General features: G+C 43.6%; 1 protein-coding gene across 1 annotated transcript; it reads right to left on the minus strand.

Annotated features, from left to right (window-relative positions):
- Positions 1-1,278: 1,278 nt before the first annotated feature.
- On the minus strand, positions 1,279-23,479 carry LOC146189870 (luciferin 4-monooxygenase-like). The gene is made up of 9 exons (XM_084605359.1): positions 23,462-23,479; positions 21,591-21,792; positions 20,114-20,205; positions 19,777-19,991; positions 15,524-15,692; positions 12,143-12,415; positions 9,741-9,885; positions 2,419-2,679; positions 1,279-1,459 (listed from the first exon to the last, which is right to left on the minus strand). Exons 1-9 carry the CDS (start codon positions 23,477-23,479, stop codon positions 1,350-1,352), a joined length of 1,485 nt encoding a protein of 494 aa, XP_084461485.1. The 3' UTR covers positions 1,279-1,349.
- Positions 23,480-24,722: the final 1,243 nt, after the last annotated feature.

Here is a 24,722-nt window from a genome sequence, read left to right on the forward strand (position 1 = left end):
AAACTACAAATGAGGCGGTACAGGGAGATATGGGCTGGGCATCTTTCGAAGTACGGGAAGCTCAGAGTAAAATATTATATGAGGAACGCCTGAGGAAATTGGACAGTAACAGATGGGCAGCTAAAGTATTTAAATACCTGTACCTAAAAAGCGTTGACTCACAATGGAGGATAAGAACTAGGAAACTAACTAATAAGTATGCTAGTAACAAGGACGGAGAAATAAAGAGCATTAAGCAACAGGTGAAAAACACACAAGGTAAAAAGTGGATAAATTCGATGGAAAAGAAACAGAGTGGGGAATTATACCGAAAGTGGAAAATGCAGATCAGGAAGGAAGATTTCTTTGATAACTCAAGAGGCAGTGCCCTACTTTTTGAAGCTAGATCAGGGTGCCTTAGAACACGCAGCTACAAAAGAAATTTAACAATGGAGATGACGCATGTGCTGTATGTGGAAACTCCAGTGAAGCAATTTACCATATTATACTCGAATGTAATGGTATCCATCCGGAAGTTGATGCAGGCACAACCACTGTTCCTGAAGCTCTGGGGTTTAGAGATAACAGTGGCCGGGTGAATAAACCGGCGGTGGAAACTAGCAAAAAACGACTGGAAGATTGGTGGCTTAAAAGCAGAGAAGTGACATAATGTTAGTTATGTAGGAACAAAATTTAATAAATAGAATGATGGTTTAGTTAACCATTCTAAATCAATAATTAAGATATAGGGAGAAAAATGAGCATGATAGCTACTGCTACCACCCCGTTTCAAAGGGGACGCTCCTATAATCCATCCATCCATCCCGAGCTTTGTCCCTGGCGTAGTGTTGTATACCACTTTTGCTCACGACTCTACGTTTGAGATGACATGTGATATAAAAGAGCACAAATTATGGTTTCGTTTGGTTTGCAGGGTTTAACGTCCCAAAGCGGCTCAGGCCATAAGAGACGCCGTTGTGGAAGACTCTGGAAATTGAACGACTTATATGAAAGAGGTTTTTCATTTAAATACGAGGCTTCTAAGGACCAGTGTTCGCTCTACGCGTAACATTATTCCACACAATCCTCGAGCCAGAAATCTTAATGTGGACGCTGCAAACCTAACACTGCTTAAAAGCTGATACAGGTAATCTGTTAGGCGAGTGCTTTCCTTGAAGTTGTTATAATCGTCTTTATGAAGAGCAATTTACAGGAAGGCGGTGAACTGAGTTTCTCTTGGTGTAGGGCTCAACAGTCGATTTGAAAGAAATGTGGGCTGATAGCTGTGCCATGTTTGGCCTTTATATTTCATTCCATAGCTTTCTAGAGCTGTTTATCTCTCTTCTTGACGTTGAAGCGCCCTGCAAAACCTATTTCAAAAGGCGCAGCTTCGGCACATTCGTCTTTCCATTGGCGGTTTTAGGAAGCTCTTCCAGAAAGATGACACCACCGTACAAATGTTTGTAGTAGGCTGTTTGTCCTGGAAAAACAATTTGTTCAGTAAGTGCGATATAGGTGATGCATGTCTCGAAAATTTTTATTTAGTGGCCTTTCTGAAGGAAATAATACGGCACTGAGTTCTTGAAGAAAATACCAGAATACTACAAAGACAGTGATGTATGGCACGATCTTCCGTTTATTACGGAAATCCGCTCAGCCTTTTACAAGGCAAAACAGTTTAGAAAATGAGTACATGAATCAAAACTAACTGTGTCTAACACCCCAAAGACAGTACTCAATTTAGATCGTGCTGTTTTTATTGCCGCCTGCATCTGAAGTGATCTCTTAACGATTTGTGTCATGACAATAAGCAAGCCAATTCAACACAATACAGCTTATTATATTCTTCAGGATGCTGAACAAATGAAGCACATCACATCTTTTGTCACTCCATTGTGATATTCATCAAAAAAGCAAGTATGTTTCTTGGCCTTCTCGAATTCAGACAGCTCCGTTGTAATTTACTGAATGGCGCTGGTCTTAAACAAGACCCAGGAAAACTGAATCGAAACACTGTTCGCAGCTAAAATTTATTCTTCGGCTCTTTCAGAAGATTGTAATGTTTTTTTGTTTTTTTCGCCCAAAACCTGCACATTTAGAATTGATAAAACACTAGAAATAAATTATCCAGCTTTTTTTAAAGAGCTGTGGCATCCACTCTCAAAAGGACTGGCTGCAGTTGTTGGGTGGCGAATTGCATCTGGGGTTTGTGCCGAAAATTCGATGTCGACGCAACCCCTTTACTTGCAAAAAGGGCCGGTGATGGCAACACTTCTGTTTTGTATATCGTTTATATGGTTGTTTTAAACATCTCTTTTTTCGTGAGAGTGGTATCTCTAGACTTAGAGCGCTGTACCCTGTAGACACAAGCTGACGTCACTTTGTCTTCACTATCCAATGAAGGACGTGAACTTTGCAGCTACGGAAACTCGTTCTCACCTGCTACAAGATCAATCAGTTCCTCTTCTGTTACCGCAGGTCCGCCTTTCGAGCATTGCTTCCGGACTACAAACGCAGTGGGTGCCTCGCTAACTTTTTCATCAGGAACGCCAATGACGCAGGCCTCCACAACCGCCGGGTGAGTGAGAAGTATGGCCTCAATCTCGCGTGGAGCTACGTTGTAGTCGTGGCACTTGATTATGTTCTTCAGGCGGTCTACGACAAAGAAGCGGCCGTTTTCATCGTAGTAGCCCACGTCACCTGTAATGATATCAACGCATGAAACTTTTAATGCGTAGTATATAAGAGAAATGCGCAATAACTTAAACAGGACGCAGGAAGAAACACATACAACGGTTCACGAGCGCAGCTACCAACTACCAGATCTATGATGCTGAAGTTTCTTATCTTGATTCGTTTGTGTAAAACTGCGGTGTTTGTGATGTGGGTGCCTGCTCTACCTTTAAGCATGCTCTGCTCTTCTGTATATATGCTGTTGTTGCTTCACCCCATTAAACAGTTGGTAGTTGTGCTCGTGAACTGTTGTATGTGTTTCTTCCTGTGTCCAGTCTAAGTTATTGCGCATTTCTCTTATATACTATGCAGAACCAACTAGCCCGACAACACGCTCTTCTGAACTGTATTAATGCGTAAGCAAATTGAGTGTTTATTTTCGAGGTTTGGCGTACCCAAACGTTGTGTACACAATTTTGCCATGACCGAACGACTTACCAAAAACTAATAATTGAGTAGATGGAGAATAATAAAATCTCGCCTAGAAAATCGTATGGGTAAAATTTAATGAATAGGCAATTAACTGTAGCCAAAAACGTCAATCACACGTCCAGATATTCAGAGTAATGGCGACATCTGGATGTGACGTCACACTTCTGGTAGCGTGACATGTGGTAGGGATCATGTGATGGACGACTGCCGTATCTGCATGTTTGTCAAGTGACCGGAATTTGGACTTTTGAAAATAAACAGAAGTAAAATTAGTAACATTCATCAGAAAATGTGTAAAGTATCCTTTAGTCGAAGTCAAAATTTAAAAAAAGAAGTTAGTCCTGGCCAGTATGTAACAGCGAAAGCGAACGGATTGTTTACAAAGTTGGCTTTGAATGTTCTCGTCACTGAATCATTCGCTGTTAACCATATCGTGTTTTCAGTAATCCGGCAAGTCTTCCTAGCACATGCTTCCTCTTGCTTTATTGCGGTGTCTTTTTCTACCCGCGACGTGGTTTCGACCCTAGCCGCACGCAACTTGAGTTTCCGCCTTTTCACGCCGACACTTTGAGAGACGTTCTTCACGTAGCTTCAGCGTGTCCGACATGTGCTTAGCTCTCTGCACTTCGTTCTTGCGTAGACGGGCAGCCTTACGCCAGGCAATTTTAAGGCGAAAGCCTTTAATGGCTCATGCTGTCGTGGACAAAATGTGTCCCACTTTTGCGACGGCTCTGATTGGCCGAAGTGGGATGACGTCATAGCGGTCTCGACCAATCACTGACACCCCCACAGTATGCGTGAATGTGCGCCTTATATAGCCATATGACAATCAATAATCAATTAGTAATTATTGACTAATTAATTGCTAATATTTCACTGCTTAAGTAGGTCAATAATTAACTGATTATTGACGATATATAAGTAATTATAATTACCTATATAATGACTAAGTATTGATTTAGTTGACATGTAATTACGTAATAATTAATGCCAATTGCGTAGCAGAATGCGGCACTCAGGTTTTCGCCTTTCATTACTTTAATCGCTAAATCCCCTCGTATTTTTAACCTCATATAGGGGTTAAGCTTCTTCTGTGATGTTACCTTAAGGCCAGACAGCCCTTTGATTGTTACGCGCTTCGCGTGAATTTCGTCCGTCGAGCACACACGCATTTCCTCTGCCTGGCTCATTCTGGATAGCCAGCGCTCTGTACAGCAAATGTCAAAGGGCGATCGCGTGTGTTTACTGCTTGCTTTATTTGCCCTGTATTCTTTCATAAATGATGATTTAGAAAGCTGTGATTAGAGCAGCGTATTCTGGTCTAACTGAGGCAGTGGAAAACGCGTGACGCGGAACCAGCCCAGCTGTTCCCGTAAGAAAACCGGCGAATACAAATATTCTGTTCGCTCGGTGTCAATTCTCTCGCGATGTTTTCACTCAGACACCTTGGAGTCAGTTCAGGTATAGCACTTGTTGTGGAAGGAAAAACCTTTATTGAAATTTGGAAATTTAAGTTCAATACGGCTGTTTGCTCACACATGCGTGAGAAGATATGAAGGATCTTTTCAGAGCTTTGGCGTTACATACAACGCCTGAAGGTCCCACCGCGAAGCATGAAAGCGCAAGCAGCTCTTTGTTACGAACGGCTTCTCATTTTAAATGCCTTGATCTTGCAAATGCAAGTTGAAGCGTCACTCAAAAACAAAGTTTTCAAACCGAAACTCAAAGAGAATCTCCTCAGAAACATGGTTCATATTTTTCTACATCAGCACCTTATGCCCCAGACAATGTCTGAAAAGTGTTTCAAAACTTGAAAAAAATGCGCAAAAAGTTTGTCAAACTACGTTATCTACCTCAGTTTTCGAAACTCCAGTTCAAACCTTGCTCAATTTTACTTAACGAGAAAAACTATGCTGGCCACAATGATCAGTTCATAATGGCGGCAATATATGTTGGAACTTCTTTTTGGTCTCAACTTTACCCCCCTCTGCAGCTTTCTATACACGCAGCCACCAGTCGCGCCTTTTTTCTAAGGAGAGCGGCAGCTCCGCGGGTTATATCCTCCGCCGCGGCACAGTAGCTAAGAGCATAGTTCATGCGCTGTGAGGCGCATAGCTAAATTATGACGTCATGCGCAGCACTGTGCGGAGACCTGCGAGGCCACGGCGAGCGGCTGGAAGCACCGTACATACGCAATCAGGCGCATAGCTAAATGATGATGTCACGCGTGGCACTGCGCGGAGTCCGCCAAGGCGGCGGAGTTCGGCGAATACCTGCGACTCGGCGCAACTGGTTGCTATGGTTACGGCACATGCGCAGAAGTGATTAGCGTGGACCGCCTGAAATGCCCCGCTGACAGACATAGTGTAGTTTTCGCTAAAAAAAAAATAGAAGAACTTGCGCAGCTTACTGCACAAAGCCGTCAACGACGCAATGCTATCATTTCCGCAGTGTGAAATCTCTACAAGGGGCGCGATATAACACGTGCTGCAGCAATGCTCAGGCTTACGCATTTCTCCAGTGCAGTTTATTCAGTGCTCTCGGATTTTTTTTACAGAGGGCCTCTGTGAATTGTCCAAAATTATCTACCCTAATCAAAGGGTAGAGTTTCCTCAACATTTATCAAGCTGGTTTTATTCTCATGGCAAAAGACGCTGTTAGAGGCACAGTGAAAAATTCTGCTACAATCAGATTCTCATCTCATTGGGAGATTGGGTTATTGAGAAGAAATAAAATAAAACGGCTTCAGTTAACGGCATTGTAATGTTCCTCGTACCTCGCTTCGTCTCCTTGAGCTGTTTGAAATTAAAAATGATGAATGCGCTTTGAGGGTTAGAAATGATGCAGGGACTGATTTAATTATCGGTGGGTGTCCCAATCACACCTAAACGACAGGATGAGAAGAAAATGCTCCATGAAGAAGAAAATCTGTGTCATAATCCAGGACTTGTAAATAGTTTCGATCGCTTGGAGGTGTTTACTGCGCGCTGTATCGCACAGCGCAATATTACTTCCTCTTAGAGGGCTGCAAGAATTGAAGATGCTACTCAATCACACTTTCGATGCGCCGATCATTTGCAATCTGTTCAAACCGTGATAAGTCCGATCAGTGCGAGACAGCCTGACGACGAGAACTCAGACATCGATTGTAGTAATGCAGAATCGCCGTGTTTTGCGCAACTTGTGTCCATTCTTTAATAGAGTATATACTTCCACTGTGAGACACTAGCAACCCTTGTCAACATGTTCATTTAACGAAAAAATATCGTGTTTGAAGACGCTACACATTAACTACGCATTCTGTCGCCTTGTTTTGTGTCGTTTCTTGGCACTGTCGTACTCAACGGCTTCAGAACTCATGCTTTCACGCCTCTCCCCAAGTGTAGTAAATCATACTTGTTGGTTTCCGTTCTTACTAAAAAACAAAAAAAAAATGTGAAGGACGCGACAAAACCAAAGAGAACAAGAGCGCTTGTTGCATCAGCTAAAGTGTGTCTGCGTGCCAACCTCCGCTCAGCATCGTTTTTAAGCATGGGCCTATGCCGCCTGTTTCCTCAACCTGGCATTATCTCCGGGTGTTACAGTTCAGCTACAGGGTCGGTCTATAAAGGTTGTGAAACCGAGCGCTAAATTTCAGAATAAATTCTTCGGGTTATAGTTCGTGGTTCTTCCTTTTTTTGCTCTGATTCCAGGTTTCTGCAATATCAAATGTGTGGCTGCTTTCAAATTTGTGAGCTACTTCAGTTTAGGAGGATAACGCTTTTACGCTATCGAAGATAAAATGCTAGCACTTCTTGGCGCCAGAAACGATGACCTTCGCCACCAGTGACATCGCCGTGTATACAAAAACATTTCTTTGTCAGCGTTTCGAACAAACTTTCCATCACCGCTTTCAAACCAGGCAAGAAAAATCTCGATTAAGTAAAAGAGGGGGGGGGGGGGGGGTAATAAATACATAAAAGGAGAATGTGCATCCTGCTCTAATGACCGGTTTAAAGATACGCAGGCGTTTATCACAAACGATTGTCATGGTTACGAGGCATCAAGCAGTGGAGCGCGCCTTTATACCTAGAGAAATTGCAAATGACACGCCCCTCTCTCAGTGTCTTACTCTCTCACTGGGTGCATCTATGAGGCCGTTGTTGTTGTTGTTTTGGCTGTAGGAAGGAAGGAAAGAAAATGCACGGGCCTCGCTACTCGCTCTGTAGCGGAGCCACCTCCGCTGCCTCGTGAGGACAGAAGAGATAAAGTAGAGAAGAAAGAAAAAGAACAGAGAGACAAAGACGCGCGCCGCAACAAACGTCGTCCACCACTGAAGCGGTGGCAATGACGGCCTACAACAGGTAAAAGTTCAGTGGCAGGCTAGCCACCGCCGCAAGCGGCGGTGACCTACCTGTCCTAGCCCCACCAGGGCCGGGATTAGCAACCCTTCACCACCTCCTCCCCTTTATCTATGCGGCCACTCCGCTGCCTCGGTGTTAAGTCGCGTGATGCAGGCGTCGCCATTTTCCCTTCCTCCTCTTCAAGTTCACGGAGAGGCGGATGGACGGAGAAAGAGCGGATTCTGCTGCTGCTTTACGGCCGCTCCAACCCCCTCAATGTTGAGCCGCGCGATGCGCGCGTCGCCACCTTCTCTTTCTCCACTTCAAGTTAACGAAGAGAGCGAGCAAAAGTGAGCAGCTTCGAACAAATATCGGTGAAATCCGTGATAGCGGCTAGTAGTGCTACGCACTAAAAGCAAGGCACTCGGGTGCTGTGCAGTATCAGAACCCCAGATGGTCGGAATTTCCGAAGCCCTCAAAAGCACAGCATCCTGCGAAGCTAGAGGGGCTTTTCGGCGTTGAACTCTACAACCCAAATCATTGAATAAATATTTCCTTGTAGGATGCCTGTATTGAATTTTTTTCATCGTGCTGATCACAGTCATGTGCCGGTGCCTAAAAACTAAAACTGAACACACAGATGATAGCAAAACAGCTTTTCGGTGGGCTCTAACGACATAAAGCATGCAGGCAGCGAGGGACCGCTGGAACCCGTCCTGAAATTTTGATGCTCGGCTTATGCCATTGGCAATACCGCCTCTGGGTTTCTGCCATCAGTCTGCGTCAATGTCCTTTTAATTTGTTATGCAAGGTTTACGGCCGGTCTGTCGTAACTCGGTAGATCAGCGGTAGATCCGCGGGTAACTGCGAAACGAAGTGCTAACCGCAGCAGGCATGCCAGCACGCACTCTATAAAAGTTATCGCATTGATGGCGAAGCAGAACGCGTGGGCGAGCAAAGACTCTTTCCAAGCGATAAGTCCCAGAACGAAGCAATGAAATCGTCGGGACAAGCCCTGACGGTAAAGCCAGGCTTTTGGCCCTGCCGGTGTTGTAAGGTCGGCATCAAAATTGCAGAGTGTGTCCGTGGGGACCCTTCCTGTCTGCACCCACTTAAGCCACTAGAGCGCGCTGGGAAAGTTCGTCTACTGCTCTCGACCTGTACTTGTACTGCATGCACCAAAACCATCTAGGCAAAGGTACTCGGTTACTATCCGTATTATGCACCTTTAACGGTGCCCTTAGAGACCACAACTTACCAATTTGTGAGAGCAAGAATTATCCTTAATTACCCATTCAGAGCCTAAGTAATGCTGTGAGTTTTCGGCTACGTGTCGTGTGTCTGCGTTCTTTTGTCCTGTTTTTTTTTTCTGTGGGCTACGTTTCGAAAGACGCAAACGCTCCATCTTGCCCAGATTAGCATGCTTGTAAACAAACGAACCGGGTTGGGTGGTTTTTTTTACCAAAACAAAAAATTACCGACGATTACGTTACTTCCTAATGCGAAATTTGAGCGCAGCAAATAAGCTGTTTGACCTTTTCGATAGATTGAGGCAAATCCGCCGCCACCGATCTGGCTCTCTGATGGCCACCGCACAGGGGTTGCATTGGAGGAGGAGCGAAGAAAGGAATTAAGTTCGAGCCGGCGCTTTGACAACCGGAGACTCGCAGGAAGAGGGGGGAGGAGGGCGGCGTGTACACCCAGCGGCAAACGATGGGGGCAGAAGCGCGCGCAGCAAGCGGACAACGCGATAAAGGGAGGAGGGAAGAGATAGCAGCGACTGACTGATGCTGCTGACGCCGATAGTGAGTCAACCCCAGCTGCGGAGTTGGTTTCAGGGACAACGCCGCCGATGCCGACGCAAACAATATGATACCCTCGCTTCCGCAGCGCCAAGAACCAGGTCTAGCCGTGGGAAGGTGGTCACGTATTCGTCGACGTGCCGGGGCCTACGTGAAATAACCGGCGCGTCGGCAACTGAAGAGCACCCTATCCGCCACACAGGAACAGAGGGGGGGGGGGGGGGACCCTCCCCTCCTCTTTCTGCATGGCGGCGACGGTGTTCTATGCAGTCACGTTATCTTTACTCTCTAGCGGCGTCAGCGGCATCCAGCGGTATCAGTCGGTCGCTGCTAGCGCTGGGGGGATGAAAGGGGGGCGGAGCTGGTTACGAGGCCGACGACGACGCCGACGCGAAACCCAGGAACGGACGCCAAAGAGCTGCGCTCTAAAAGGCACTTGTATGCGCTCTGCCAGGGGTTACTGGTGGCTTACCTGTGTGAAGCCAACCCTGGTCGTCCGTGACTGGTTGTAGCTGCCCGCTGGGGCGGAGGTAACCGGGGGTCACGTTCGGTGAGTGCACCCAGATCTCTCCGAACTCCATGGTACCCAAGGCTATTCCTGTGTCTGGGTTTACGACCTGCAAGCGTATAACAAGTCAGTGTGATAAAAGCTATTCAATTAGGATGAGGCAATCATTTTCGGTATGAAAAAAGACCTCATCCCAGACTGCTGCATCAGCCCGCACAATTGTGAGCCTCCGTGAGCATGGGCTTTACCTTTCGTAAAAAAGGACGCTGAGAGAGATCGAACGCGAAGACGCAAGTATTGAACTTTCTTCTTGTACGGGACACAAGAGAAACTGACAAAGTGGTGCTCATATCGTTTTTCCGCTCGTAAATTGTGTCCCGGCTGCTGAAGGCCAGTGAGCAGGAGGAAGAAATCTCAAACTTTTGCTTCATACTGCGGCGCCGAACAAAACGAGGGTGGGAAGATGCTGACGTAGATTACAACCTAGTAATAGAGCTTTTGGAAACATCATTGGGCCGGGTGCGTGATCAAACAGAAGTAGAAAGATATAAACAACAAAGTGCAACGATTTGCCAGGAGCAGAAAATAATACACAGAACCGTACAAAAGTATTACAGACTTGCACAACTTGTTACATACACTCCCTATAGATGACAGTTGAATTTATGAAGCAAAAGCGCCAGAGCCTACATCAAGTGCACCAAGCTGGAGTGCAACTGCAAACGCGAAATACTATCTTAATATTAACGGTAATATTCGCTGGTTCGCTAAAACGTTCTTTTGGCACAAATACCAGATTTCCCCTGCACTGAACACATGCATCAAAGCTCACTGTTTCTAAGACTGCTCTCCGATAAAATTCAGAAGCTACTAGGGCCAGTGCAAAATTGTCTACAAGTTCGATTTTACAGCTTTTAGAGAAGAAGGTGCAACATGTTCGTCATGTTTCCACATAGTAGCCTCCCGCCTTAAAACACTCGTCCTCTCCGAATATACATTGCGTATATCCTCTTGTATTACTTCCAAGAAGAAGGTTTTTATTTTGCCTAAAAACAATTTTGCGCTGCCTCTCTCATGCCTAAATCTGTGCCATATCGGTGGCCTCAAAGAGCATCGCTGAGTGGCTCAAACAGAAACAATTCCCATTGAGACGCTAGGCGTGCTGTCCAATTTTTAGACAGAAATATCTATGTAGATAGAAATATCTATGATTAATCTTTACCCCTGGCATATATACTGCAATCAAAAATTCGGATCAAACTTCAGTGTTCCGTCTCGGTACAAATTGCGAACTGAGTTTAGTGCACAGGTATATACGAAAAGGTGACCACAGATGTACCAACAAAACGCGTTCATCAAATACGGCGCATTGCAGAGACGCGCCGAAAGCGGCGCAAATGTGGCTTCAGGACCAAACGAAGAACCTGTTGGGAGGAACGCGCTAGCTGGTGGTCCTTTAAAATCGATGCATTAGGATTAGGCGAGACTGGATTTAAAACTGATTTAGGGGTTGCGTTATGTATGTAGCGGCCTTTTCGTAAACAAATTGTAGAACGATTAGGGTACATAATTTCGTATACTTCTGTATACAGCGTCGAAACCACTTCCCAATAACCTTGGTATATTATTTGGTGGCTTGACATGAATAAAACGTACCGCGACAACGATTTCTGCAAACGTAACATTCAATAAATTTTTCTACACCTAATGACATTAAGGTTTAAGGCTAAATAAGTACCCTCAGCGTTTATGACTCGTCTCGAGACATATTCGCAGTGGAATCAAAGCTAGGAGTGTTAAGAAACGATTTCCAACCGTCAGATGTCAAATTAGGGTTTTAGTGTCGTTTGCAGAAAACAGGGTTCCCGGTGACTATTTAGACTACTATAGGAATTGAGGTTAACCTCTGTTGTTTTCACGATGCATTATAATTAATTCGTAAAAGTAAACTACTAACAGTCGACAGATGGCTCACACTGAAATCGCAGATTACGCAATAAATACCTGAATATTCGTTCATTTAGAGCCGTGTATCACTCAGCTACATTGCGAGAGCTGCCCAGCTTGAATAAAATCTTTTTTTATGTTTTCAGAAGCGGTGACCCAATGTAGGCGAACACTAGACGGCAAGCAAGTACAGATTTCGAGCCCAGAAGTGCTTCGCAACTAATTACAGGCGGTTGCCGCTTCACCTTCCATAATATGGACATGGTAAAAAACCATGCTCTTTCAACTGCCAGAACGCGCATAAAGAACTTCCAAAAGTTTCTACCTGTTTCTTTCCTCCCGAAAGATCCTCTGTAATACAAAGCTGCCGTGTTGCTAACATTCGGCGCAATTGTACTTGAAGTGATTCGGTGTATTACCTTCATCTTTACGTTAGGTGAAGGAAATCCAACATTTTCGACGCTGGTTTCCCCTGGAGGTGGTATACAGTAGGGCGCTAGCGCTTCGGAGCAGCCCAGGAAGTTCTTGAGGTCAGTCAGCTTGAGCTGGCTCAGAAGACTCTTGCCGAGCGTAGGAGGAATGCCTCCGCCTGTGCACAAGATCTTTTTCACGAATGGTAGCTGATAGCCCGTTGCATCCATACATCTTGAGAGTCTCGACAACGCTGTCGGAAAGCAGCAAATGGCCTCCACCTGCACAAAGTGGCCTAGTTAAAGTGTTGTGGTTGTTCAGAAAGCCTATTCCGCTAAGCATGTCTGCTCTATTTTCATGACGCTCTTCAGCTTCCTCATATTCTCTTTACATGTTTAAAAACTATCTAGACGCTTGCAAACGCAGTGGTTGTCAGCACTGCAGCCACCGCAAAAGGCGTTCTTCTCCTACATATGCTATTTAATCAGTTAAATTTAATATATTCTTTGTAACTTAGATACGGGGACTTCTACTGCGCATTGTACGCGTTGAATAAAACTTTGTTGTATTCATTCACCGATGTATAGTGTAATAGTGTAAATACCATATAACTTGCCTGAATTCCCGTTTACGCATGTTACTAGGCACAGAGATTAAGTATGACTGCTCTGCGCAGCAGTCATATTTGAGTGACTAGCACTAACGCTGATGATAAGGGCGTGCCTAGGTACGTTGAGAAGAAGACAACGTGTTCCCTATTCGTAATGCTGCGGGCAGAAGGACGCCTGGAAGAAAACTAGCTGTTGTGAACTGCGCAACGCCACAAAAACCCGCCTGGCTGCAAAGCATTCGGCATGAAAGTTGTAAAGCGCAAACTTACAGCAAAATATACGAAAGTTCTACACGCAACACTTAATTATTGAGCTCGTCGTTTTCCTCATTGATGGTGATTGGCCGCAAGGTGATTGCCTTCCTTATGCACACTAAACACATCATGTAGACTCAGGGAGGATCACCTTCAATCTAATCATTTTGCTTTCGCCACATATTCTTCAAAAGGCCTTGAACTACGTGAAATATTTCAGCTTTCTGCCCAACTACCACAGCGAATATTTAGTATAAGCATGTGTATTCACATCATCATCACACATCATGATGGTGATGATGATGATGATGTGTATCCGCATAGAACGCACGACTGCAGCGTTGAAATATGGTGGCGTTCTCACTTGCGCTTGGTTGATTAATTTTTTCTTTTTAGTCTGTTCTAAGTTGCAGTGCTAGTTATTCGATGTTTGACTCTATTTTCTTTATGTATCGACCTTGTACTTAGCCTAGTTTGGATATGCTACGATAACAATTTTGCTGCAAAAAGGAATTCACAGAAGGAAGAATGCTACTCAAGCACTGAGTACTATTCGGCTTTATGCTATCTGTGCGTTTTTGTGGCTAATATCCTAGTCTTAGAGTAAATCCAAACGAACAGTGTATTTTCGGGTCCTTGTTGGATTTTTGCAACACGAGCCATGAAATGTAGGCATGTAGGTATGAACGCACCTACACGTTTACTTATATATTGGCCTGTCTTGCTGTAGTCCAGCTCCCCGGAGTATCTATTCGCTTGGTCCGACAACTTCCTGCTTCCTTGGCGCCTAATTTTACTGTCTAATATATGGCTTGTTATTTATGCTGTAAAAAATCCTATACGCCTGTTAAGATTACAATCAGCCGCCATCCGGAGATGAGATGGCCACGCGAACTAAACATTACGACGTCGCGACAACGACAGTACACAAGGAAAGAACACATTCAATTAATATTGGAACGTTCCAGTGTCTTTATAAATGTTATTTCATTATATGTTTTATTTTAATTAAATCTCAGTGTGAGCGCGCTGACTAATGTATACTAATGTATCATTGCAGCAAAGAAAACTGGTCCTAATAGCGCGTTTCAGGTAAAGAATCATGATGTGAATAAAAATCACAAATCAACGAAACTTTATTTGCTATGCGCATTATCAGCAAGGGTGGCAGTCCTTGGTAATGTTTAAGCTGAGAGCAATCAGGAAACATCTGTGGTACAGTCTTAGGCTTATGCGGATAGCGGGACGCTTTTCAGATCGAATGAAATGCGAGTATATACTCACAATAGATGGATAACCAACAAAACTGTTCGGAAGAAAACCTAGGCGGCTGTGGCAATAATTAAGGCGCTGTATCGAGTCTTCACCGCCTATTCAATCACCCCTTTCGCAAGACTCTCATACAGTAACACATGATACTTAGCCGTCGATATAGTTTTACGTTCATATTTAGCTCGCTGTAATGTACAGTACCTACCAAATCGCATCAAGATGAACGTTCGTGTCGTTGGTATTAGGAATAAACGTAAAACTTTTCCAACCATCACTTTTTTGTTTTGTTTTAGAGAAACCCAACGCTTTGGAACCGACTGTCAAAATGTTTAGCTTTCTATTAGAAAATAATTACTTGAGTTTAAAATACTTTAAGTTAGCACTTGTTTGCTGCATATCAACATTTCGTGTTGTTACCATCTTACAGCCATTAGTAAGTTGCCAATTTTTGCACTTCGTTAGTGCGAATTTTCAGTTTACTAGTGTTCAACAGCCAACACAGCAGTAGTGTTACTATCGTATTATTCAATGCCACGCCACGTTTCTTTACTTTACTTCTCATGATTATAAAATAACGACTCGCAGGCTTGTATAGGAATTAAGGCTCAAAGGCTTAGTTCATTGAGTCACACGTCGTTATTACTTAATAAACAAACATTTTCAGTGATATTTTGTTCAAAGTGACAAAAAAGACACAAGAGGACTTAGTTGTAAGCTTGCTTTTATAAAGCGACGGATCTGAAATATATGCGGCACCCCTGCATCAAGTGGCTGTTCCAAAGTTTAAAGTGACACTAACCAAAATTTCATTGCAGCTTTTGCAGTTTGTAGGTGTTTCGCCGGCAAACCGAGACATTTACGGTTTAAAACTCCTTATAATCTTTCCCCGTCACTTTATTGAAGCTTACAACGTCAGGACTGAAAAGAACTTGCCATCATATTTTAAAGAGCAGTGACATCCTAGACTAGCTAGAGGCGCATTTGCACACGAAAAGAATTTTTTTTTTTTTTGTTCACGCGTCATCTCATGCTTCAGAAGACGATCAGTACTGGCGATATGAGCATTTAGTTTTCTGAAGTTATCGAATATCATGAAAGGTATGTTCTGAATTAAAATAAAGTGTCATTATACAGCAGTTATAGCAAGATTTATGCAAATTTTATTTAGGGTTTCATGCCCTTTTCGTCTACCTACTACTATACAGATTAACAGAAGTAAGCCGAAACAGCAAGTTAAAGAGCATGTTATTACCTTGTGTTTTGTTACTGCTGCGGCCACCTCATTGAATTCTGGTGTCGTCGATGTGATAACCGCCGTGGTTCCTAAGCAGGCAGCGTACATAGTAAAGAAAAAGCCGAAGGCATGAGCCATGGACTCTAATATGATATAGCGGTCTCCGGGCTCTAATAGATGGCTCGACCTGTAAAACGATGTTTGTTATCAAGAAATGCTTGGCACTTAGTTGGAACATCTTATCATAAATGCCGCGCTGCTTAGTTGTACACGGACAAAAGAACTGGACCAAAGGAACATTTTTATGCCCTCTTAGTCGACAAAAGCAAGTCAGCTTCCACTACGTTATATTGATTACCACCGTGAACCGAAATGTTTGGAAACATATCTTTTCATGGATATCACAATCGTATTTGATAAATACAAGAAATGTTTCGCTAAGAGTTAAATCTCAATAAAAAAACACATTGGCATTTTCTCTAGACGGCTGTTACTATCGCACTCGACACATAGAAAGAACTTTACAATGGTTCCAGAAGGCCAAGGTGTGAGCTTTGTGATTCGACGTCTTTGAACGTAAACAAACTCATGGATCAGAGCTAGTTAAAGATAGGGTTTAATTTATTGACTCTTTTGAAAAAATAGCTACATTTCATTCCTTCGTTTTTATTTTTTAAATGAATGACTTTTGATGTGTGGAATTGTTTATTTTGCAACGATAAAAATCTTGTTATAACTTTTTTTAAAGAAAGCGAACGTGTACATCTAGATTTCACATATCACATTATTTATTTTGTTTGACAACGAGTCATAATTACCAAAAAGCAATTGAGGCTTCAGAGGTAAATACAGGAAATTATTAACCGGGGAATCTGAGCAACATCAGAAAAAACGCCACTTGATAGAGTTTTTTGTTAAGGTTTATATTCATTTTATAGTAGCTATATTTCATGTTTAGTTTTTAGGTGCGTGCCATAACCACCAAATACATTTGCAATTTTAATAAGCCAGCAGTCAGGTAGGGGAGAAAAAGCACAAATGGCAATTTTCTTTTTTGATTTCTGCTGTTGACATGAGATAGTACCACAATCATTTTATCGGACAAATACATTGCTGGCTTTATTTGACTGCATATTAAAACGAGTCCGTCATTTTCCCTGCATTTGTTCACTCTAAATATTTGCAGTATAAAAGAGCCTTGCAACGAGCGAATAACAAAAATGTATCAGATAGTTTTCTAATGAAAGCACGCGTTACAGGCACGCAAAATGAAAACAGGCTAACACCAGTAGGTGCTGATATCAGTTCAAAAAACATCTAACATCCTCGCTTTCATAATACATTGAACTGCATACGTCGTTCATCAAAAGCAAGTGTCCGTCCTTCGGCACCTGGTTTCCCGCTTGTATGCTTGCTCTCATCATCCATGTGAGGTTGCCAACCTATGTCTACGCTGTGACCAGTTTAATCTCCCTTTAAATACACTTGCTTGCACTTGCCGCCTTGTTTTCGCTGTCGCAGCAAAAGCCACAGCTTTTCCTTCGAGCATGTAGGTAGTTGCATAGGCGTTCTCTTTGTCCTAGGCTCGCTATGTATATCTAGACAAACGGCAACTCCTGAAGCATCCATTTAAGATTTGTCAAGTCGCTTATCTCAACGAATGAAGCTGGTACGAAAGAATAATGAAGTGCTCTTGCTAAGCTCAACGTGCAGTGCTCTGAGCTGTTTTACAAGCAAGACATAGCACAAGACTTTCGTGAGTCGACCTTCAATTTACACGTCAAATCCTTTTGACAATAGTGGCTTTCAGTACAGCACATAGCGCCACCTCTTAACACTAAGCGTAAGCCGACACTGCGTAAGCACATATGGTCCCGATGAGGGTTACGTGAAGATACTACACTGCAGGGAAAGTGGGGCATTTAGCGGATTTTGTAGACTTTCGCATGCGCCCTGACTACACCCGGTGCTTTGCAAGATGTTCCGCCAGCGCGCGCCATAATACAACCGTCTAATAGAATCATGTGATAGCCCGGCCAGTCATATTAATAGCTCAGTCTTTATACGCGACAAAAATATCGAGTTGGGGTAGTTGCGGGATTGTAAGCATAGCAAAGAAATACACACACGTAGATTGTGTGCTACGGGTGTGCCCGGGAAGTAATGCAGTTTAATCGGTAGAAAACAATTATTGAAGATATCGTTACAAACGTTTAAAATTCCTTGAAGTGGTCCTATTTAGAATCTACACATTTTTGCCAGTGACTCTTTCATGCACTGTACCCTTCCCTGGAAGGCATCGATAGGAACAACGTTTAGAGCCTTTGTCACGGTTGTTTGGATCCCTTCAATGTCCCAAAACGGTCTTCTTTCAGGACGCTTTTGATTGTAGGGAACAGGAAGAGGCCTGCCAGAGCCAGGTTAGGATTATTTAGAAGCTTGGACAGCGTCTCAAAGTTGTGCTCGGCCAGAAACTCCGGTCCGCGCAAAAAAAGGGGGCTGGGAATGTTGTTGTGGTGCAACTCCTAAGTATCGGCGATCTCCTTTCAGGTTGGAAGAACGCTTTTTCTCAGTCTCTCGAGAACATCCACCTGGTATACAGCGTTGACTGCTTATCCTTGCGGCGTTGTCAACAGCACCCTTGGCGTCAAAAACGCAGTTTGAATTGCTTTCATTTCGACAGGCTCATCGTTGCCTTCTCGGGACGAGGTGTCTGAGGTGTGCCATTCGGAACTTTGGTACTTAAAAGGGCTTTAAAGATATGAATTTGGCGCTATGAGAGTAGGACAAATCCGATTTCCCGTAGACGTACTGAATAATTTCATATGTGTCGGCAAGACTCGTATCGCAAAAGTTCTCTTGTCACAAAAGACTCTCATCGCAAGAGTTTTATCAAAACTTGATCGCGTACCGCTGTTCGCGTGCAGATGCCACCACACATCGTGACAAGGGCATTATACGTAGGCGCACGGAAACAGCGATCATGACGTTCCTAGAGTTTAGAGGAGTTTGCGCCAGGCATTTATGAATAGCTGAAAGTCCCTCTTTGCCTAAACCAACCAGTTGGAGCACGACAAGATCGATTAGAGTGCCAGAAAAAAAATACTTGGATTATTTTCCGAATACACCCTGTAGGTCACTCTTCTTCATCACCCTGTAGGTCACTCTTCTTCTACGTTGTGTTTTCTGCCACATCAATTTTATAGATGCTCTCGGCACCAAACTATATCATGTAACGGTTGGAGTTTCGAGAGATGCCCAGCACAGAAGCTTTAAGAAGTGGCCTTCTTAATTTTTTCTTTCTGTGAGCGTGAAGAAAATAAGGAGGCTAGTGATTTCGATTGAATATTTTGCTTTCTTCCACAGTTCTATGTTTTTGTAACTACGTTGAAGAAATACCGTCAAGATCTTTTTCAACTAGCTAAGCAATGGCTTGCCCTTGCCAAACTGAATACTGTATAAAAAAACTGTGCCACATGCTGGCACCATGTGAGTACCAAAACTAAAACGAACGTTTCACTTTTTGCAGGAAGTATTAGAACGACATATTTCCAAGCTGAGCTCGCATCGATAGCAACGTAAGGTACTACAGAACATCGACAACTTTCTATTTCTTTCCGGACGCTTCAGGTCTGCTCCAGTCGATAGATGTCATTTTATGAATGTAAAAAACAAATATGCACTGTATAGTATTTTTGTCTCTATGCACTGTTTTAAAAATCACAGTAATGGCCCACACTGAACATTAATTTGACATTTTTCTTCAGCTACAAGATAGATTCTGCCAACGTTAGGCCGTTCCTCTAAAGCCGGGAAACACCGAAGCAAATTTATGACCTCACTAAAAATCCAATACACCATCAGTATTCTAACGAATCCATTTCAAAAGTGTATTTTTATCCAGATATATACCATGACCAAATTATATCTGAAAAGATTAACTGATCAGTGTGGTCAGCGCCAAATACGTATGACATAAGCTAGCCAGGATAACCTCCGGTGGCAATAGGCTGGCACGCTTATAAAGCTCGTGTTATGGCCAGTTTCACATCTTCGTGTATACTTCGCTACTAACATTCTATAGATAACTGAATAGAGACACCCTTGATTTAATTAAAAATTTTAAATCTAGGATACTTAGCCGTAGCCACATTTAACCCTGGTTATGGTACCCATTGAAAACAATTCATTGAACAAGGCTATTTCTATCGCGTATTCATTAGGCGGCAGTGAAGTCAATAGATACAAGAATATTAATAATTCTTTGTTACCTGAGAGCGGTAATGCTGGACACAAAGGTGTAGTGCGTCGTCATAATCGCTTTAGGATTACCCGTACTACCAGAAGAGAATGAGATTGCCGCTGGCCTGTTTTTCGGGGGTTCCGTGTAAGGCCTTTCGTGGAATTCACTGCTGGCGATCGACTGAAACTCGGACGCAGAGTGAAAGCCTGGTAATTTGCCGCCCACCACAAAGCATCTCTTGAGCTGAAAAGCGACGCGTAATTGTGAAGAATGCAAAATTAATCAAACAAAATCATGCATGTAAGCTTGTGCGTAACAATTGCATTGTAGCATTGGTTTTGAAATTGGATAGACAGCGCTCTTACCTTGTGTTTAATTTCCAAGAATTTATCAGCGTGCGTGATGTCAGTCAGGACATACTGGGCTTTGGTACTGGTTAAATAACTCAGAACTTCACCTGTATAAAAGATAACATTTATTTCATTTCAGCCCCATTTCGAATAATGCTGACTTTTCTGAAGACACACACTGTGATGTGAAACGCGAATGATCGTTAATACTTACAAGCTTAAACCGCAGTGACCACAACTACAAATATATAGCACGAAATCGAATACTGAGTGAAGCCATTACAATGTCTGTAAATAAATTGATGTTCTGAAAAACTGTGGACTGGCGGTCAACGCAGGAAACGATCATACAAACGTGAAACTAAAAAAAAAAAAAAAGCTCAGAATATACGATTGTTGAGTGACACTCCTAACAGCTAACTCCTGTTAAAATTTTAAAGTTCGTTTCTTGCCGAACTTTAGCGAATGCTATCACGATCATTACGATCATGATGGCGAATGATGTTATGATCATTAGTGCGATGGTCGATCGGCTGTGCTCCTGGTAACAACTACCTAGGCTTCAGATGGAGGGTGGAGAACAGTGGTATTTTGTGCCGGGTGCGAAAACCGCAATTTCAGATAAAGTGCGGGTTGCACGTTTAGAAAAAGTAAAAGGGTTCCGAGTTCCGAATTCGGAAAGTAAGTGACGTATTACTTATATTTGTCAACCATTCGCCATTTTGTCTATCGCTACTATTTGCGCTCTGTACTGAGGCGAACGAGACGTTTAGTAATTACACTTATTTAAACACGAAAATAACAATCATTGGCAAAACATAGGCTTTGTATTTGACCGTGAGGCATGACGAACGATTATATTTTGCGATGAATGAGCGGAATAGTCATAGTAAATTTCTACATGCACGACGAAGTAAATTTCACGCATTAGAACCCCCCCTCCTCTAGAAAGATGTCTCATGTCACTTTCTTTAGCATCAATGTGAAAGAATGCCAGAATGCGTCCAGTTAAGTTCAGCTTGCAATGGTGGTTCAATGGTTACGGCAATCGACTGCTAAGGGCGTGCGATCGATTCCCGGCTGCGACGACAGCTTTTCGGTAGAGGTGGAAATCAAGGTTCCCGTGTGTTGTGCGATGTCAGTGCACGTTAAATAACATCAGGTGGTCTAGATTTCACCAGCCCTACCCTGCGGTCTCTTTTCTAGTCTGAGCCGTTTTGGCACGTTAAACTATAAAACGAGTTAACTTTCCGTAGTTCCCCATTTCTGGCTGCCACGTGTGCATTGTTAGCATAAATTGTTCCCAATTAAATGTTTACCTGAAGCTTGAAATCTTAGTTCAAAATAAATTGCGCATACGTCAGCAATGGTTAGAGTGCTATTTTGGACCCCTATATGCAGAAGGTGTGCACTGAAAACTTTCAGTTGACTCATCCGCACAGCAAAACAGATCGTTATCGATAATAAAAACGCACGATATGAGATATCTCACGTTTCGTAAGTTCATCGTCTGCCAGCACAGCCACAGCCCCGGCAGATATGGCAGCGAATAGGGCTGCAAATGATTCGATGCCATTGGAAAAGTGACAGCACACACGATCTCCTGGTTTCACTCCGTGCAGCTCAAATCCTGCAGCATAGGACTGTAACTTCTGCAGCATTGCAGCAGCGGTAATGGTCGTCTCGCCATCTATCTGGAAGACATTAGATAACAAAATCACAGCACCACGAAAGGTAGCGGGCTTTCTTGAATATGCCATTGACTTATCAATGGTCAGTGCATCCAGGGTTTGTTGGCAATTCACAATATTTGAAGCTTTCTGTAGCAATTGTAGATTTCCTTTTTTTTTCCACGTTGTGCATAAATTTATTGCAAGAGATTAAATTCGCTTCGCTACAGTTATTCGGAAAAACAAATACCCGGAATTATATTGTCCTGCCGAGGTGACAATACCGCAAGTAGCGAGTGGAAAGATTGGCGTAGGTCTAAATTCAACTGGTTTTTGGGAGCATCTGCTCCCACATGGAACTAAGCAACTTGGCGGCGTTGAAAGCAGCAAACGGGCTCGTGCATGGTCGCCAAAATAAAGAGTACCGGCTGCAATTATCAACGCAAATATAAAGCCTGAAAACAAGCACCTGCGAAAATCTGACAAAATAAAGTACAACACTATCGAACAATATGAAAGCAGTCGACATTGGCTGAATTCTTTCGAGATAAGCCTAGGCGGATGTTGCGAAAAGCGAAAGTAATGGAGCCGCGTCTCGACAAAGCTGAGCGTTCAGAAATGAAAAGCCGGGGATCGCAATGCGCACTACAAGCAAAGTGATAACAGGACTGGCAGCGGCTGTTAATTGGCAGCAACAAATAATAACTAAAGATGTGACACGGGCAAATTGCAGGCGCGGTTTTAATTGCTCGCATTTCGCTTTTAGGTTGGCAATTTGCCAGTTGCATTTGAATTCGATAGCTCCGTTGCTATTAGAGATATTTAGTATACTGCGATGGGCGATTCGCCACCATGATCCTCTACCGCGCCCGTGCGGTGCGCACGTGCTGATTGGTTCCGACGTGGCAGTCTATCTTCCGACTGCCCGACTTCAGCATGTAGCGACATCTATCGGTGTGAAGGGGCTCAGGGCATACGCAGTGGAATGCGCTGTGGCGGGTCACGGTAACGAATTCCGAATCGCAGTGTACTAAAATTCTCCATTAACACGATAGCGCTAAAGCATAGAGATCCAGTTATGCAGTAATTGTGGCATTGTAGGCGTGAGCACTTTGAGCGAAGTATAACGAGCACGCCGTGGAACTTGCCAGATGGCATGGCCGTGCGCTGATTGCTATGTTGGTTATGAGGCTTAAGGAGATTACATGACATATACGAGCAGCCAGGAGTTACCAAGTCACGTATCTCTTTTGAGATAGCTGTGTCAAATAGAAATCCTGTCCCTGCGCAGTGTTGCCGAGTTCGCGGTTTTCCTGCGCAAATGAGCTGGGTTTTACCCCTTTCAGCGGACAATAATAATAATAATAGTAATAATAATAATAATAATAATAATAATAATAATAATAATAATAATAATAATAATAATAATAATAATAATAATAATAATAATAATATAAACTAAGAGAGATGCATGACCTGTGGAAATGAGAAAGAAGAGGAAATCAGAGACGTCGCGCGCCGAAGACGATAAAGAAGTGAAGACGACATAGAGGACAAAGCTCGAGCTGTCGCTTGCACACTGACAGTCGCAGCTGCTACGTAAGATAAATCTATTCCTGCGAACCATCTAAACCGCCTGATTTCACTTGGTGGAGGTGTTGCCTGTTCCCGACCTGGAGCTCCGCAGTCGAACCTTGCCAGGCTCTACCATCATGACAGACGCCACAACCCAGTCTGGCCCGCTTGTTCCCAGCGCTATCTTCTACTCTGGACCACTGCGGCAGCGCGGCCCACCTATCTTCACCGGCACGGACAACATCGACGTAGAGGACTGGCTAACTACACACGAGCGTGTGAGTGCTTACAATAAGTGGCATGACCACGTTGAGCTCACCAACGTCATCTTCTATTTAAGTGATGTCGCCAGCTTGTGATTCCGAAACCACGAAGCTGACATTTCAACCTGGGCAGCACTCAGAACTAGCCTCACGGAGGTTTTCGGCCGCCCCGCTGTTCGGAAACTTCGCGCCGAACAACGGTTGGATTCCAAGCTACTGCTAAGCTACCCAAGAATGCTACCATGTAACCATGTTCAGGAAAACTTCAGTGTCACTCAATTTCTGTCATTGCTGACTTCTGTCCTGCGCGCCGCAGTTGACTACGTCGATAAAAAGAAACAACAGCGGTTTTAACGTAGTAGTCATGTCACTGGTTGTACACGACGCCTATACGGTGTAGAATATGCGAAATCAGGCAAAGAAGAATATACGATTAGAGCGACGAAGTCCTGCTACTGTAAAGGCGTTCTTGATATGTCATTTCTTAGTAACCGTTGGTGTGCACGCTGCTGTCCCACTCTTTGGAGCACATCCTTCAAGCTCCTCCAAAGTAGTGTCATGCATCACACGACTTACACGATACATATCCTTTGTATCAGGCACGCACTTTCTGTACTGCGCAACACCAGTTGCTCACTAGGGAGAAAATTACCCTCAGTGTTTCGCAGTCATAGCACACTGTCGCGGTGCTGTTTTATTTAGGAAAGTATTTTAATATGGCTGCCAACTAAACACAAAAGCACCACAACTGTACATTAAAAGTGAGTAATCTTTAGCGGCTTGCACATTGTTGCCGTTATATCGGTACAACACTTCGAGCTGTCTTTCAGCACGTCATTTAACTTGGCTACTAAGATGTACATACTCCCACTAATAAAGCAGTTGGTCGATAATATAAAACAAGCATCGTGCGCAGTGCTCAAGCGCTTGTAGGAGTGACTGAGCAAAAGGAGGAAAGCACTGACCATGATCACATGCTCCCCGAGGTTTCTTAGTGCATCCCTTATAGCAGTATAGATGGAAACGTTTGGCACAATGCACCCCGGGTATGGTGAGTAGACGACATTGCCACGTATTGGAGCTTTCATTACTGGCTGAAAATTAAAAAAAAAAAAA

This window comes from Amblyomma maculatum, chromosome 5 (assembly GCF_055883805.1).
Source record: "Amblyomma maculatum isolate TAMU_Amacu chromosome 5, ASM5588380v1, whole genome shotgun sequence".
In the NCBI taxonomy this organism is placed as follows: Eukaryota; Metazoa; Arthropoda; class Arachnida; order Ixodida; family Ixodidae; genus Amblyomma; species Amblyomma maculatum.